The sequence below is a fragment of the Etheostoma spectabile genome, chromosome 5 (genome assembly GCF_008692095.1).
Source record: "Etheostoma spectabile isolate EspeVRDwgs_2016 chromosome 5, UIUC_Espe_1.0, whole genome shotgun sequence".
Lineage (NCBI taxonomy): Eukaryota > Metazoa > Chordata > Actinopteri > Perciformes > Percidae > Etheostoma > Etheostoma spectabile.
The window spans coordinates 7,479,034-7,492,365 of NC_045737.1; the positions used below are offsets into that span (position 1 = coordinate 7,479,034).

Below are 13,332 nucleotides of genomic sequence, written 5' to 3' on the forward strand. Positions count from 1 at the left end.
TTGATTCTTTGCCTCTTGAGGTGTCTAATTTGATTATTTAGACGCCATCGTTAAGCCCTGCAAGTAGCAGGAGTTCAAAAAGGTCAGGGGTGACACCAGCGGTGCTAACATGACACACGCCTTTCCACTTAAGTAATCTTCCTCAACATCCTTACCTCACCTCTCCTCTCTGAGCTCATCAATTACCTTTCACTTATTGTCTAATCACTGGGATTGTACAATTTAACGTTCAGCTCTGTGAGGAGCCACTGGGCCCATGTATGGGGAAATGAGGTACATGTTGCCCCCCCCCCCCCCCCCCCCCCCCCAAACCCCTCTCATCCTCCCCCCCCCACTCCTCCAACCCCCCATGGTCTTTCCACATGAGATCCAGGATACGTAGAGAATTTGGGTCCCATGAGCCACTCCTGCCCCTACTCTGCCATCGCAGTGGAACCCATGGGAGAGAAGATAAAAGACATGTTCCAGAGCTACCCCCTTATACACCCACCATACACACACTGATACACACACACACACACACACACACACAGACACACACACACACACACCACACACACACACACACACACACACACACACACACACACACACACACACACACATGTACATACAAGCACACCAAAAGCACTTCCTCTGCATCCCCTCCTCTCATCCCCTTCCCCCACGCAATATCAAAGGCATCTCGATCGAGACTTTGATGAGAGAAACATATTTTGAAAGCAATACTCTCCAAAGTCTCTATAAAAAAATACTTAATAAAGCGCTCTTCTCTCAAGAAGCAATTCATTACATGTGGTTTCCCTATCTTGTGTGATTTACAGCGGAGGTTTTAAAGCATCCAAAGATTCAGAGATACACCTGCTTACACAGAAGCGAGAGACAGTGTTCAAAAGACATTCACTTCTCAATTTAACCCCTTAACAACTGATCAGGTGCTATTTTACCTGTTAGTGTATAACTCCAATCTCCAGTCAGTCATGTAAACTTGGGAAAAAATCAGAAGTTAACTGAGAAATATCCAAAAAAAACAGTTTGACAAACGTGAGAATTCTGGCCTCATAGACTAATAATCATCAAACAACAAATAACTCTCAATCCCCTCAGAAACCATCAGAGGGACTGCTTGCCAATCTTATTCCTCCATGTTGGCTGGACCGAGTTCAATGCTTTTTGAGCTTGTCCAGAGTTTGAGATAAATAAATAAAAAAAAAGATTAAAGTCATAAATCTTTCCATTTTATTTTGGGTATCCTTAGCATCATGTACTTTTTTTATCAACTGGTTAAAGGGAGTTTAGGGGTTTTAGTGCAGTTTCCATTACTTCATTTATGGTAACAGTATTTATAATTTTGCAATTATAATGTAGAGCTTCTAGCTTGATCTCTTCTCTACTTCAAATTTCCAATAAAATAGAAGGATTCTCTGTCTGCATGCCTGACCTTCTATTTTCTTGACAATCATTCATTCGATTGACTTGCTGAGAAGCCAAGGAAGTGCAGTGCAAAGTACAAGCTCTGGAGATCTTTAGAACATATTTATTTGTGTGTTATGTACACACTATGATACATAATGGGATAGAAAGGATAGGGCAACCCGGAAACTGTAGCAAAACGGTGCACACAGTTTTCGGATTGACCGTGTCCAATGACGGTATGTCAGCGTTGCTCAGCCATTTTCAGGTATGTGAAATAGAAAGACATCCAACTGGCTAATGCACAATCAACCTCGTTCACCCAGATGTGCCGATCACCGGGATGATAAAGGATTGGGTGCTTTGAATGTTCAGTCGTGTGACCATGAAACACTCCTCCTAACAAGTTTGACTTTGTTTTATGTTATGTATTTTGGTATTTTTTGACCTATTGCCTTTTTGTCCAGTGTTGGTACAGTGTAACACAGAGGTATCTGACATTTTCCTTACTTTTATAATAGGTCACCAAAGTTGCCAATGGGAAAAATGCTACCTCTCTAACAAGAGGCATTTGTCTGTCTTTGACACTTGCCCTACTGTCCCTTCAAAATAAATGAAGACTATACATTTGTTGTTTTTTGCCCCCGCTGTACCAAGCTAGCACCGAACCGTGACTCTTCAACCAGGTTATGAACCAAACCGTGGCTTTTGTGTGTACCGTTGCACCCACAGACGGTATAAAAGAAGTGGACGTTGTGACATCACCCATTGGTTTGCAGACTGCATTTTGAAGCCTTGAGTTTAAAATGTTGTCTTGGTCTTGAGGGTGGAGCTGGGGATGAGCGCTAAGTTAAATGCTAAGTAACCAGCTCATACTAGCACAGGTTGGTTAGCACGGTGCAGCCATAGTACACAGTAACATGAGCTAATTGGGATGCTAATTTTTGCAAGCAAAAAACAGGCTGAAATCAAAATATAATATAAAATGTGTACTCAGGTAATAGATCAAAGGTAAAAGTAACTTTTTTTTCCAACCAATGGAATTGCCCTCTGCTGGCCATTAGAAAGAATGCAAGTTTTAGGCACTTCTGCATTTTCAAAAACAGATGATGAAGAACAAGCAGAAGACCAGACATGTTAAACTGTAGCAAACTCAAAACACTTCAGGCATCAGCGATGTAGCTTTTTTGTTCCTCGAAATAGTACTGTCTCAAATGGTTAGCTGTTATTAAGTGACGGGTATGCTTTATTCATGGCAGCAGTACCGGAGGCCAAGCGATCTGTGGGCAATCACTGCACTAGTACACTAAAGCACTGAGGGCAAGAGATCATACATTTTTACATATTTTTCAGTAAACTCCCCCTCATGCCTAAAATGACTTGTTAAAGTTATTAATAACAACTAATTTCTTTTTGCAGGGGTTCGCACAGAGCAGGATCTTTACGCACGACTTATTGACTCTGTCACGAAACAGGTTGGTAAACCTTCCTTGAGTCTCAGCTGTGTAAGTAAGACTTTATTCTACATGAAACTGAATCTGTCCCTTATTTCCTCCACTTAGCCCATAGCATATGAAGGACAAACAAAAATCCAGAAATGTGCAGAGTTCTGCTTACACACGAGGTTATTGCAGGTGAGTCTTACACACACGCACACACACACCACACACACACACACACACACCCCACACAAACACACACACACACACACCACACACACCCCACACACACACCACCACACACACACACACACACCACACACACAGACACACAAAACATGCATGCTCATTGAAAGTGTCACGCACAGGGACAAAATCCAAATATTCATTACTCTCCTTCACTCTGCATCAACTCAGTTAGCTTGAAATGTGGTTTGGGATGATGCTTAGGGCTTTATTTAAAAAAAAAAAAAAAAAACTATACTGTGGTTGAATTATAAGTCTAGCCTGTCTGTCATCATCCTTGTTACAGGGGTAACCCCCGCGCCATTGCTTTTTGCTATCCCCGGCCAGCTCCTGTTTCTTCCTGAAGCTGCTCCCTCTCTGGCCTGGGGTTTTACAGCCAGACCTCAGCTGACAGCAGCAGACACACTTTTAGGGAACAATCCGCCTTTCCCTCATCAAAATGTAATTGAAGCACATCTGTTTAGCCAAGACCTCATGTTTGAAGTTTGTCAACATGTAATGACAAGTGTAGTGGTTTACTCCTGTTACAAAGAGTTGTTATAAAAGTGAGTGTTTTAGGTGACCAGAAGGTTTTAGTTAGTGTTTGGTGAATAAAGAAAAAAGGTGAACGCAGGGTTATGGATGAAGAAGAAGCTAAAGAGAGCGGTCTGGAAGTGGGGCAGTGACCCAAGATTTGATGGCAGCAGGGGAAGGGATAGAGGGCTGGGACATGGGGAGAGGGAATAAGACGAAGTGGGCTTTGCCATTGTGTAGCCAGCAGATGCCCGAATGTGACTCACAGCTGGCTAATAACAGAGCCGAAGAGGCAGAGGGCAAGCGTCACAGCTGGGGAGTGAGGCCGTCTGACAGGGGGGCGGAGGGGGGCAGGGCCAAGCTGGGACACGAGAGGGGTGAGGCGAGGTGTAGGGGTGGCAGATGGTTAGGGGTGGGGGCACTTTTGTTATGCAGCGAAGGGGACTTTGGGGAGGGGGGCTGGGTGGCCAGCAGGCTCCTCGGACAGGACTGCTGACGAATGGTAGGATGTTGTATGCATGTGTGTGTATGTGTTACTGTGTGTGTGTGTGTGTGTGTTTGTGTGTGTGTTGTGTGTGTGTGTGTGTGTATGTGTGTGTGTGTGTGCGCAATGAGGCTGCATGGGGGGGGGGTTGAGTTTGATTTCGAAATCAATGTGACAGATTGCCTGGCTGGCTTTTCACTTTTGAATAGTCTCTCACTGTTTGTAGGGTGTGTTGTTGTACCTTTTCTTCCTCTATTATTCTTTTGTCTATTCTTCCCCTCCCCTCTCATGCCTCCTTTGTGTGCTCCTGGATCTTGGCTGACTGCGAGGCATAGTAGTCTGGACCCGTTGGATGTGGATGGGCCAAACAAATGATGTCTCCTCCTGTTTAATTTGTTGTTGTTTTTTCCTCTGCTGACTTTTCCATTTTTTTTCTGTTTCTTTTAACTGCCCATTCAGCCGCTGTTGTGAGAAGAAAAGTTGTGGCAACCGAAACGAGACGCCCTCTGACCCAGTCATCATTGACAGGTAATGAGATCAAATCACGTCCCATACAGTCAAACCACGTCAAAAAAGCACATCTACATGCTAAATGTTCAGGTCGCCCATTTTTGTCTATGTGCATCTTCACAGTCACAAAGAAAGAGAGATCACAAGTTGATGGGAAGGTTGTTGTAATGAGATCTCACCAATCAGCTGTTGCATTTACCCAAACCAAGCCAGAGTCAAGTGAGAGCGGAATGGCTGCATGGCCGAGAATAAGCCCCAGTTACAACAAATGCATGGATGAATGTGTGGGCTGTATGTATACATATTTACAACATAAGGATATGTGTTTCTGCCATATCAGTTGCACTGAATCAATGCAAGGAGGCTACGGTATAAAGTATATGTCTCCTATGTGTTTTTCTCTCTTCAGCTTTCTGTTTATCAGTTGATCTGTTTTCACCCATCTGGGATCTGTTTCAGTTTGGTCACTCATTACGTTTAACAGGCAACATAAGTTACACCTGAAACCTGCCAAAAACTTGTGGAATCTTTCACATGGATTTTTCATACCACCAGATAGGCCCACATATGTAGTAGATGTTCACCCTGACAGCCAGTTATCAGGTTTAAAGGCGGATGACCCCCGCAGTAATCAGTGTGTGCGAGGGCCTTCACGTGCGAGGGATTTCTGAGGTCTCGCACTGTCTGCCTGGCATTAACCAGTGTGATGAATGCTCATAAGCAGACCGTATGTGAAATACTTTCTCTGTGATGTCATGGACGCAACCTTCATCTCCTCTCCCTCCTCTCTCCTTCCTTCTCTCCTTCCCTGCAATCGTCTGTCTAGAAAACACTCACTTCATATACGTCAAGGACCCTTTTCTTTCCCCTCCTCAGTTCAAGCTGGCTGGCTGTTGACAGTGTGTCTCAAAGGATCTCCGCTGAAGATAGTTTTCATATAATGGAAAATATTGGCCTGTTGTCTTTTGAATTTTCCCAGAATACCTTGGAGCAGCTGCTTTTTACATTTACTGTAGCACATTACTCTCCCAATATCCCCCTCCGCATCTCTATTAAACTTCCTCCTAACATGGCTAAACCTTTCAAAATTTGTTTGTAAGTAGCTCAGTGGAGGTGGGCTGGTGAAGAAAGAGTGATCTATATAACTCTTTGTGACTCTGTGTGTGTGTGTGTGTGTGTGTGTGAGTGTGTGTGTGTGTGTGTGTGCAGGCTGGTGTGCAGCTGTGAGGATTGATTTAAATGGAATCGTTGACCTACTGTACTCTCTAATCACATTGGGCATATCCCGTCCTGATTGGAGCTTCTCTCTCTTGACTGGCCTGCGAAATCCTCTCCTCAGGGAGCAGCCTATTAGCAGCCAGTTAATTTCTGATAAGCCAATGGAATTTTTGCATGGCCCTGTGCCCTCTTATCCCACCTTGTGGGCACTTTCTCATTTGACTGTACTGTATGCATGTACACAACACACTAAAAAAGATTGACAGATGTGTGTGTTCAGAGCATGCATATGCTATTTTTGTGAACACAAACGGATGTAAATTTTCACATGTGTGTGGGATCCTTGTATGTTTATTTATGTATGTATATGGATGGATGTGCGATTGTCTATGTTTCTTCGTGACCCTTACTTTGACCTTTTCCCTAGTCACTGCTTGGGTAATAAATTATTCATGTGTGTGTGTGTGTGTGTGTGTGTGTGTGTGTGTGTGTGTGTGGTTGTGTGTGTGTGTGTGTGTGTGTGTGTGAAACCTATGTGCATTTGTGCATGTGTGTGTGTGGAGGAGACGGTCTGTTTCTGTGGCTCCAGTAATCAGCCTCCTGCTCCCAGCCCCAACACCTGTTCTCCAATTAACATGCAGCGTGCTGGGGCCCACTCGCTGCTATCACCCAGCCACTGCTTTCTACCCCTTCTTCCCTTTCTCTTTTTTCTCCCACCCTCAGCCCCGCACTCCCTTTCTCCCCGCCTCGCCTTGTATCTGTACTACTGCACACCCCTCTCACTCTTTCCGTTCGTTCTCGCATGCTCCTACTGTGCGCCTACTTCTTCACTCTCTATAGCCTTATTCCCTTGCTCCTCTTCTTTTTCTCTCAAAATTTCCTTCCCCCCCTACCTTTAGCTTGTCTAATTTTGCCATAATTAGGCGGTGTCATTAGGACACCTACCCAAGCACAAGGGAGTTTGCAATTCCCCAAACGGCCCAAACCCCCTCTTTTCTAATCTCCTTTCCATATTGTTTCAGTTTTCTCTCCCCCTTCTCCTGCTGCTGCTACTGCTGCTCCCCCCTCCGCCTCCTCTTCTCCCTAATCCTGATTTGAGTGAAAGGAAAGAGAGGAGATCACAGCTGATCCATAGGGAGGGGTGAAGGGATAGAGGGAGGAGGGACCAAGGGATGAAGAGGGCAAGGGCAGTAGTTGACAAAGAGATGACTCTTAAGTTGCACATGGGAGAGAATTATTTAATGTCCTGCTGCCTGCTGTGTCTAATAGTTTTACAATTGTATACTCCTAACATTGGTGAACTGCTACCCTCAATAGACTTCTCTGTTTGGAGAGTGTCAGAGTATCAGTCAAAGATAGACTGATGGACTGGCTTGTTCACTGAATGGATGATCAGTTAAATAGATAAATTGATTTCTCTGGGCTCATCACCATAAATCTTCTCTAACCTCTCAAACTCATGCAATCAGTGTTTTTATACTTTTCTATTTCGTAACGTAACATTTTTACATTTGGCCATAATATTGTTGAATTGTGTGGCGGCTTGTTTTTTAGTGTTGAACGGACTAGTGAATCAGTTGGTTAATTGACAATTAATTGACATCAATCTTTTGATCAATTGATTGTTTAGGTCATTTATGAAGCAAAAAGGCTAGTTCCATCTCCTCAAAAGTGAAAATCTGCTGCTTTTCTCAGTTTTATACTTTTAAGTTTTATTTCATTAAACCGATATCAATAATCAACTTATCAATGAAAGGAAAAATATAATAAGCCCTACGTATAATTCTAATTTTCTTTTACTCTGTAAAGCTCTTCTTCTCTGAGAAGCATTAACTTAGGCAGATCTGTTAATGGTGGCATTATTACCATGCTGACCTCTGACCTCTGAGAAACTATATTGGTTCTGGGCCAAAGCTGGCCTCTGTATTTATGAGTGGACCATGGGTTTACAATGGAGACAAGCAGATGTCAGTATTAGTATTAGACTGTGTGGTTTGGATGGGAGGGGTCAGTGCTTAGTGTGAGTGCGTGCTTTTATATTTGGCTAAGAAGCTGAGATCAATAGTTGGTCATAAGGAGTGTGTGGAGGGATCCATCTTAAGGAAAGAGCCTTGTAAGGTGGGGTGGGGGGGGGTTGAGAGAGAGGGTGATCAATGGCAAGCACTATCTCACTAATTGATCGTGTTTCCAAAAGGGGTCTTTTTTAACAAGCCGGCGCTCAGAGAAAAGGAGAATAATCAATAGGAATTTTCCAATGTTGTCAATATGGCTCCTCACTCCCCTTGACTCAAAATGACCTCGCAAAGACTCATACACACTCGTGCATGTCAACCTTTAAATTTAAAATACTGAACTGAAAAACTAAAACTTTCTGGAATGCAAGTATCATTGTCTTTTGTGCTTTCTTTTAAATAGTTGCTTTCTGAGTTGATCATTTTACTGTTTGAACAATGATTAGTTGTCGTGGGCTTGACTTCAGATGCTCGGCTCCAAGAGGAATCCATTACTCTTAATCTTAGGTTGTGGGTTGTATTGATCTGTTTGTAGTCTTGGTTCTAGTTATGTGCATGTACCACAGCTTTGTTTATAGCTAGTCAGTGCAGGTCTCTCCCTCCCCCCCCGCCCTCCCCCAGTCCTAATCGATGTGTAGTAGATAGTACAAAATCGCCCGGCTGAATGTTTCTTATTTTGAATTCCTCATGCTGATTTTAATTCTCAAAGCTATTTTTCCTACACAAAGACAATTTCCAGTATGATAACGTACAGACACAAGTGCACGCAGTCCCAGTTTTGCGGTGCAGTAAAACTGAATGTCTTTTATAATTCTTTACTGATTAACATCGTCTGGACAGTTTGACAATAAATTATTCAGATATCATTTGTTGGTGTATGTAAATGCCTGTGGTGTATCAGAGAGGGAGTCTGACCATCTGTTTCCATGTTAGTCCATCCGCCTGTTTGTGTGTGCGTCTTAAAATATTTAAAAACAAATTACAGTATATGATGATGCGGGCCACTTCCTTCTGTGCCTCTGAATGGGCTTTCACTGCCTGTTCTTACAGCAGGACAGATAGTTTCTCCTTGTATTGCAAATGGAGGGGAACACCAGCCTCCTCATTCTTCAGCTTCAACCAAAAAGAAAATAGAAGCTTCAAGTCTTTGGGAAAAGAACATTAAACCATCAGCCAAAGAATAAATGCAGTAACATTTGTTGGACTGTGTCAGGGGTCGAATTCTTCCCCTTTCCCAGATGCTTACTTACACACTGCCGCCAAGTCGCCCCGTTAGGTCATCATATATGCACTTGAGAGTTTTATGTGTAAGACAACAATGTCATTTTAGGAGATTGTTTCTCATACTCCCATTATAAGATTCTCCAGCTGTAGAGTGGAACTCATACTGTAGCTTTCTTTGTTGATACTGGCATGCTGTACCTGTACTCCCATTACCTTTTCTGTTACATTTTATTAAAGATGACTTGTCTAAAGGTCTGATGGGCAGTGAACCATCCCATTGTGTAGCCAATAACGTTTCTAAGAAATAAAGTTTGAGTTTCTAATGTCCCTCCTGTTTTTTTAATATATTTTACTTTGAAACAGGATGTCAGTGGCTCACTCTCCTACTTCATCATCCAACTTGCAGAGGATGTGGAGGAGGTGCTATTCTTTCCTCCATATTTGAGTTTTGGCTGCGGAAAGAGCTGCAGGTGACGTTTGCAAAGTTGCTGCAAACTGAAACAGACCCTCTTCCAAAAAAAAAACTTACTGGATACATAAGCATTTATGGAGAAACCACTGTGTTCTCATTGAACACAGTATCAAAAAAACTGAGGCTTGTTTGATTATACATTACAACCTATTGGGATAAATAGAAGGATACTACTGTGTGTGTTGTCTTTATTTACCCAGGGCGGGCTGACAACCAATTTTGGGAGCAGTCACTTTATGTAATGTTGTTTAGTTGTAGCATGAAAATTGTTGCTATGCTAACCTGGTGTTTAATTTGTCTTGCACACTATGTTCTAATATACAGTTGAAATGAATATATTCAAACTAATCAGAAAAATAGTATTTTACACTATACTTAGGATACTGGCCAAGTTGTAAGAAAATTTAGAATTCACTCCACAAATGATAAGTCAAGATAATGTTGTAGTGCTGCTGGATGGTCCTCACAATCCGAAGCATCACAGTGATGCTGATGTTATTATGTATGCATAAATCACCTGTGTGCCACACATTCATACATGCACATAGACAAAGTCAGGCACAGTGGTCCCTTCAGTCTGCTGTCACAGGTCTTTCTCTTGTAGGGTAGTACTGTCCAGTCCCTCCAGACCCCCTGTCAGCGAGCACCTCAGGCAGGGGGCCAGGCAGCGTGGCGACAGGGCCCTGAGGCTCCAGTGCACACCGCCTCACACAGCGGAGCGGCACACAAGCTGGACCACTGAGCAGCTGGCACAGGACCGCAGGGATGGCTCCTCCCTTGGGGCAATACAAGGGGGAGGATGACACAAAGACAGACAGAGACGATGCAATGTCTAGAATATCAAATTCACTGACAGGGACTGCTTCAAACAGTGGGAGCATCCCTCAGAGTTAGACTGCTGAAAAGGAGATCAGGGACCTTTTGTGGGGCCACTAGCTTTCTGCGATGTGGTCTCATGTGAACTGGGAAATCCTGGACTCCTGTGTGCACAGGAAGTGTATAATGAGCTGTAGGTTATGAGCCGAGTTTGTGTTTGGTCACCTTTGCTCCGCTTCAGCCAGTGTTAGCTGTCGTGGCTTGAACCCTGACACAAGGAGTAGGACTGGTTTGTTTTCTTTGAGAGAGCCTACAGAGGGGGCAGTCGGAAAAGTGGAGAAATGTTTTGACAGGAAATGGGAATGGACTACCAATGGGCTAATGTAGAGGAACAGCAGGGGGACTTTTAGAGTGGGTGGGATGCATAGAGGATGGGGGGGGGGGCAAATTGGAAGTTCTGAGTTGCAGCTCAATGGCACACTTTGAAAGGCCTCGCACTCTCGGAGTAGCTGGGGCAAACCCTCTCATTTGTCTGGCCACTAATAGGGTTCACCTTTGGTTGAGTAGTGTAGAGATTAAGTAGGGGCACTCAGAGGATCAGAAGGGGGCAGATTAGTGTGATTTAGAGGTGCTTCAGATCGCTGGCAAATGAGCGGTGTGTGGTTATGTGTGTGTGAAATGTATTTGTGGGGTTTATTTGTCATGTGAAATTCCTGCGTCTGCCATTTATTTTGTAAGGGGATCTTGTATCAGTGTAATCAGTATCTCATGTGTGTGTGTGTGTGTGGGTGTGGAGTCAGAGGCCAGTTAGTAGTGGTATTTAGGAACAAGGGCTGTTTTCTTTGGCTGTGGGTGGAGTGTGTGTGTGTGTGTGTGTGCGTGCATGTCTGTGTGTGTGTGTGTGTGTGTGTGTGTGTGGGAGATGAGGATTGGTGTGTTAAGTTCTTAAATTTCACTAATGACTTAACAATGCCCCCTGGTGCTGGGCCGGCCCCGTTAGCTACCTTGTTTGTTTGTCTGTCTATTTATCTGGAATCTGGACGGGCAACATTTCTCCCATGAGTTTTTTTCTACAAATTCTCCACCCTTTCACTTTTTGAAAACATTTCCCAACACTAATATTTACACATCTGCTGTATTTCTTAAATAAAAATGGTTATTGGCCAATGTTTAAGGCAATAGTTATCCCTCCCGTGGGACATGAAAAAAAACAAGGACATTGTGTAGATACAGTTTTCATACAATAGATCTACATTTTTAAATTGTACGGATTGCAGGGTAGACTTATAATAAGTTACAAAAAACCAGGAATCAACGCTGGTTTTTTGGTGTTTTGCCCGCTGAATATTTCAATGCAACAGATGTTGTGTTTTCCCCAACGTGGAGGAAAACATAAACAACAATTGCATTGTCACTATAATATTTTGGATGCATGTATAAGCATGTGTGTGTGTGTGTGTGTGTGTGTGTGTGTGGTGTGTGTGTGTGTTGGGGTGTGTGTTGTGTGTGGTGGTGTATGAGTGTGTGTAATGGTCCTGATGAATCTGTCAGGACTGAGGGCAAGGGGTGATGTGACTGCTGACAGGCTCCCAGCAGGCATGCTGAGAGCCCCAACAGTCAGCGTGCCCTCCCTTCAGCCTCCCCGCCGCCCGGCTCCTCTTCTACTCTCCCAGTCCTCGGCTCCACACATTTGCTGTGTATTAGCCACGGACAGTAAATTACAGCACCCTGGACCTCTGAGTGATTCCATTCCCATCTCTTCACATGTTCTTCTTCTCCTCCTGCAGCACCATTATCCAGCTCACCTTCTCTTGCGTCTGTCTCCCTCCCTCCTTTTCTCTCATTTTGATCTGTTTTCCTCCCTCTGTCTGTCATATGGTTGGCTCTTCGACTCCCTCAACCCTGTCAGATTTATCTCCCCTTTCTGTCTTTCCCTCACTTCTGTTATACTTCTCATCCGTTCTTCTATTGTGTCACGCTACACAGCGCTCCCCCCCTTGCGCATCCCCTCCGCTCCCCCTTTACTTTCTTACAAGCAGGTCCCTGTTGTCTAGGCTTCACAGGTTTCTCAGCTGCCTCTCTCTCTTTCGTCCTCCATCCTATCCCCCCCCCCCCCCTTCTCTCTCTTTCTGGAAACAGATGTTGTTTGTCAGATCTTATCATTACTGGCTAATTAAGAAGACATCTCTTCTCCTTCTGTTGTTGCTTCTCTTTCCTCTCCTCTCCCTCTCGGTGGCATCCATCCCAGATTCATTGTTCTTCTCTGAGAGAGGTTCAGGTCGAGCTTTGATATACACATGTTATTGGTAAATCTGATTAGTGGCTGATTGATTGAAAGGGTATTGAGAAAGCAAGATTAGTGTTGGTGTATTGCAGATGACCTTGTATGTTTGAAATCTGTTCAGCTGTAGAGGGTGCTCCGTTCCTCTACTTGACAGTTGAGAGTTTATTTTGAATCCTTGTCCCTCAGGACACACCAAGCATGCTGGGAGAGGTGAGGCCACTGTTGGGACTTCTATTCCCTGTCCTGGTTGTGAATTCATGTTCTGCAGACTTTGAATATCTATCCATATCCATCTATTTGGCAGTCTGACCACAGTCCCATGTGGCCAAGCTTTGTATGCAGTCTATGCTTTTGGCTGAGCTTGGGAGACTGAAACTTTCATTCATTTTAAATTGTTGAGACGCACATTTAGCAGCTAGCGAGAGATAATGCAGTAAAACACTTTAACACCCAGGAGATATCTCGTTGAAACACTCAAGTGCCTCTTGTGTACCCTTCCCATCCTTCTGCTTTTCTCCCCTCAGCCCTCTGTTTCTCGCAGCTCCGCCGTGCCTCAGCCACTTTTGCGGTGGCAAGCCTGAATGTTTTACAGAGCAAAAAGCTCTATAAATCAGCACTAGTGGTTTAAATGTTTGGCTTTGTCACAGTTCTCAAGTTTAGAGGCGGGGTGGGCTGGGGCTGAGGTTGCAGGGGTGAAGCCA

At 44.0% G+C, this 13,332-nt stretch overlaps 1 protein-coding gene across 1 annotated transcript in view; it reads left to right on the forward strand.

Annotated features, from left to right (window-relative positions):
- The window catches only part of LOC116689335 (transcription factor COE2-like), a 32,185-nt gene that overhangs the window by 4,479 nt on the left and 14,374 nt on the right, over nt 1–13,332 (forward strand). Inside the window, 4 exon segments of the mRNA XM_032515875.1 lie at nt 2,833–2,888; nt 2,976–2,994; nt 2,997–3,051; nt 4,555–4,623. Coding sequence (XP_032371766.1) covers nt 2,833–2,888; nt 2,976–2,994; nt 2,997–3,051; nt 4,555–4,623 — 199 coding nt within the window.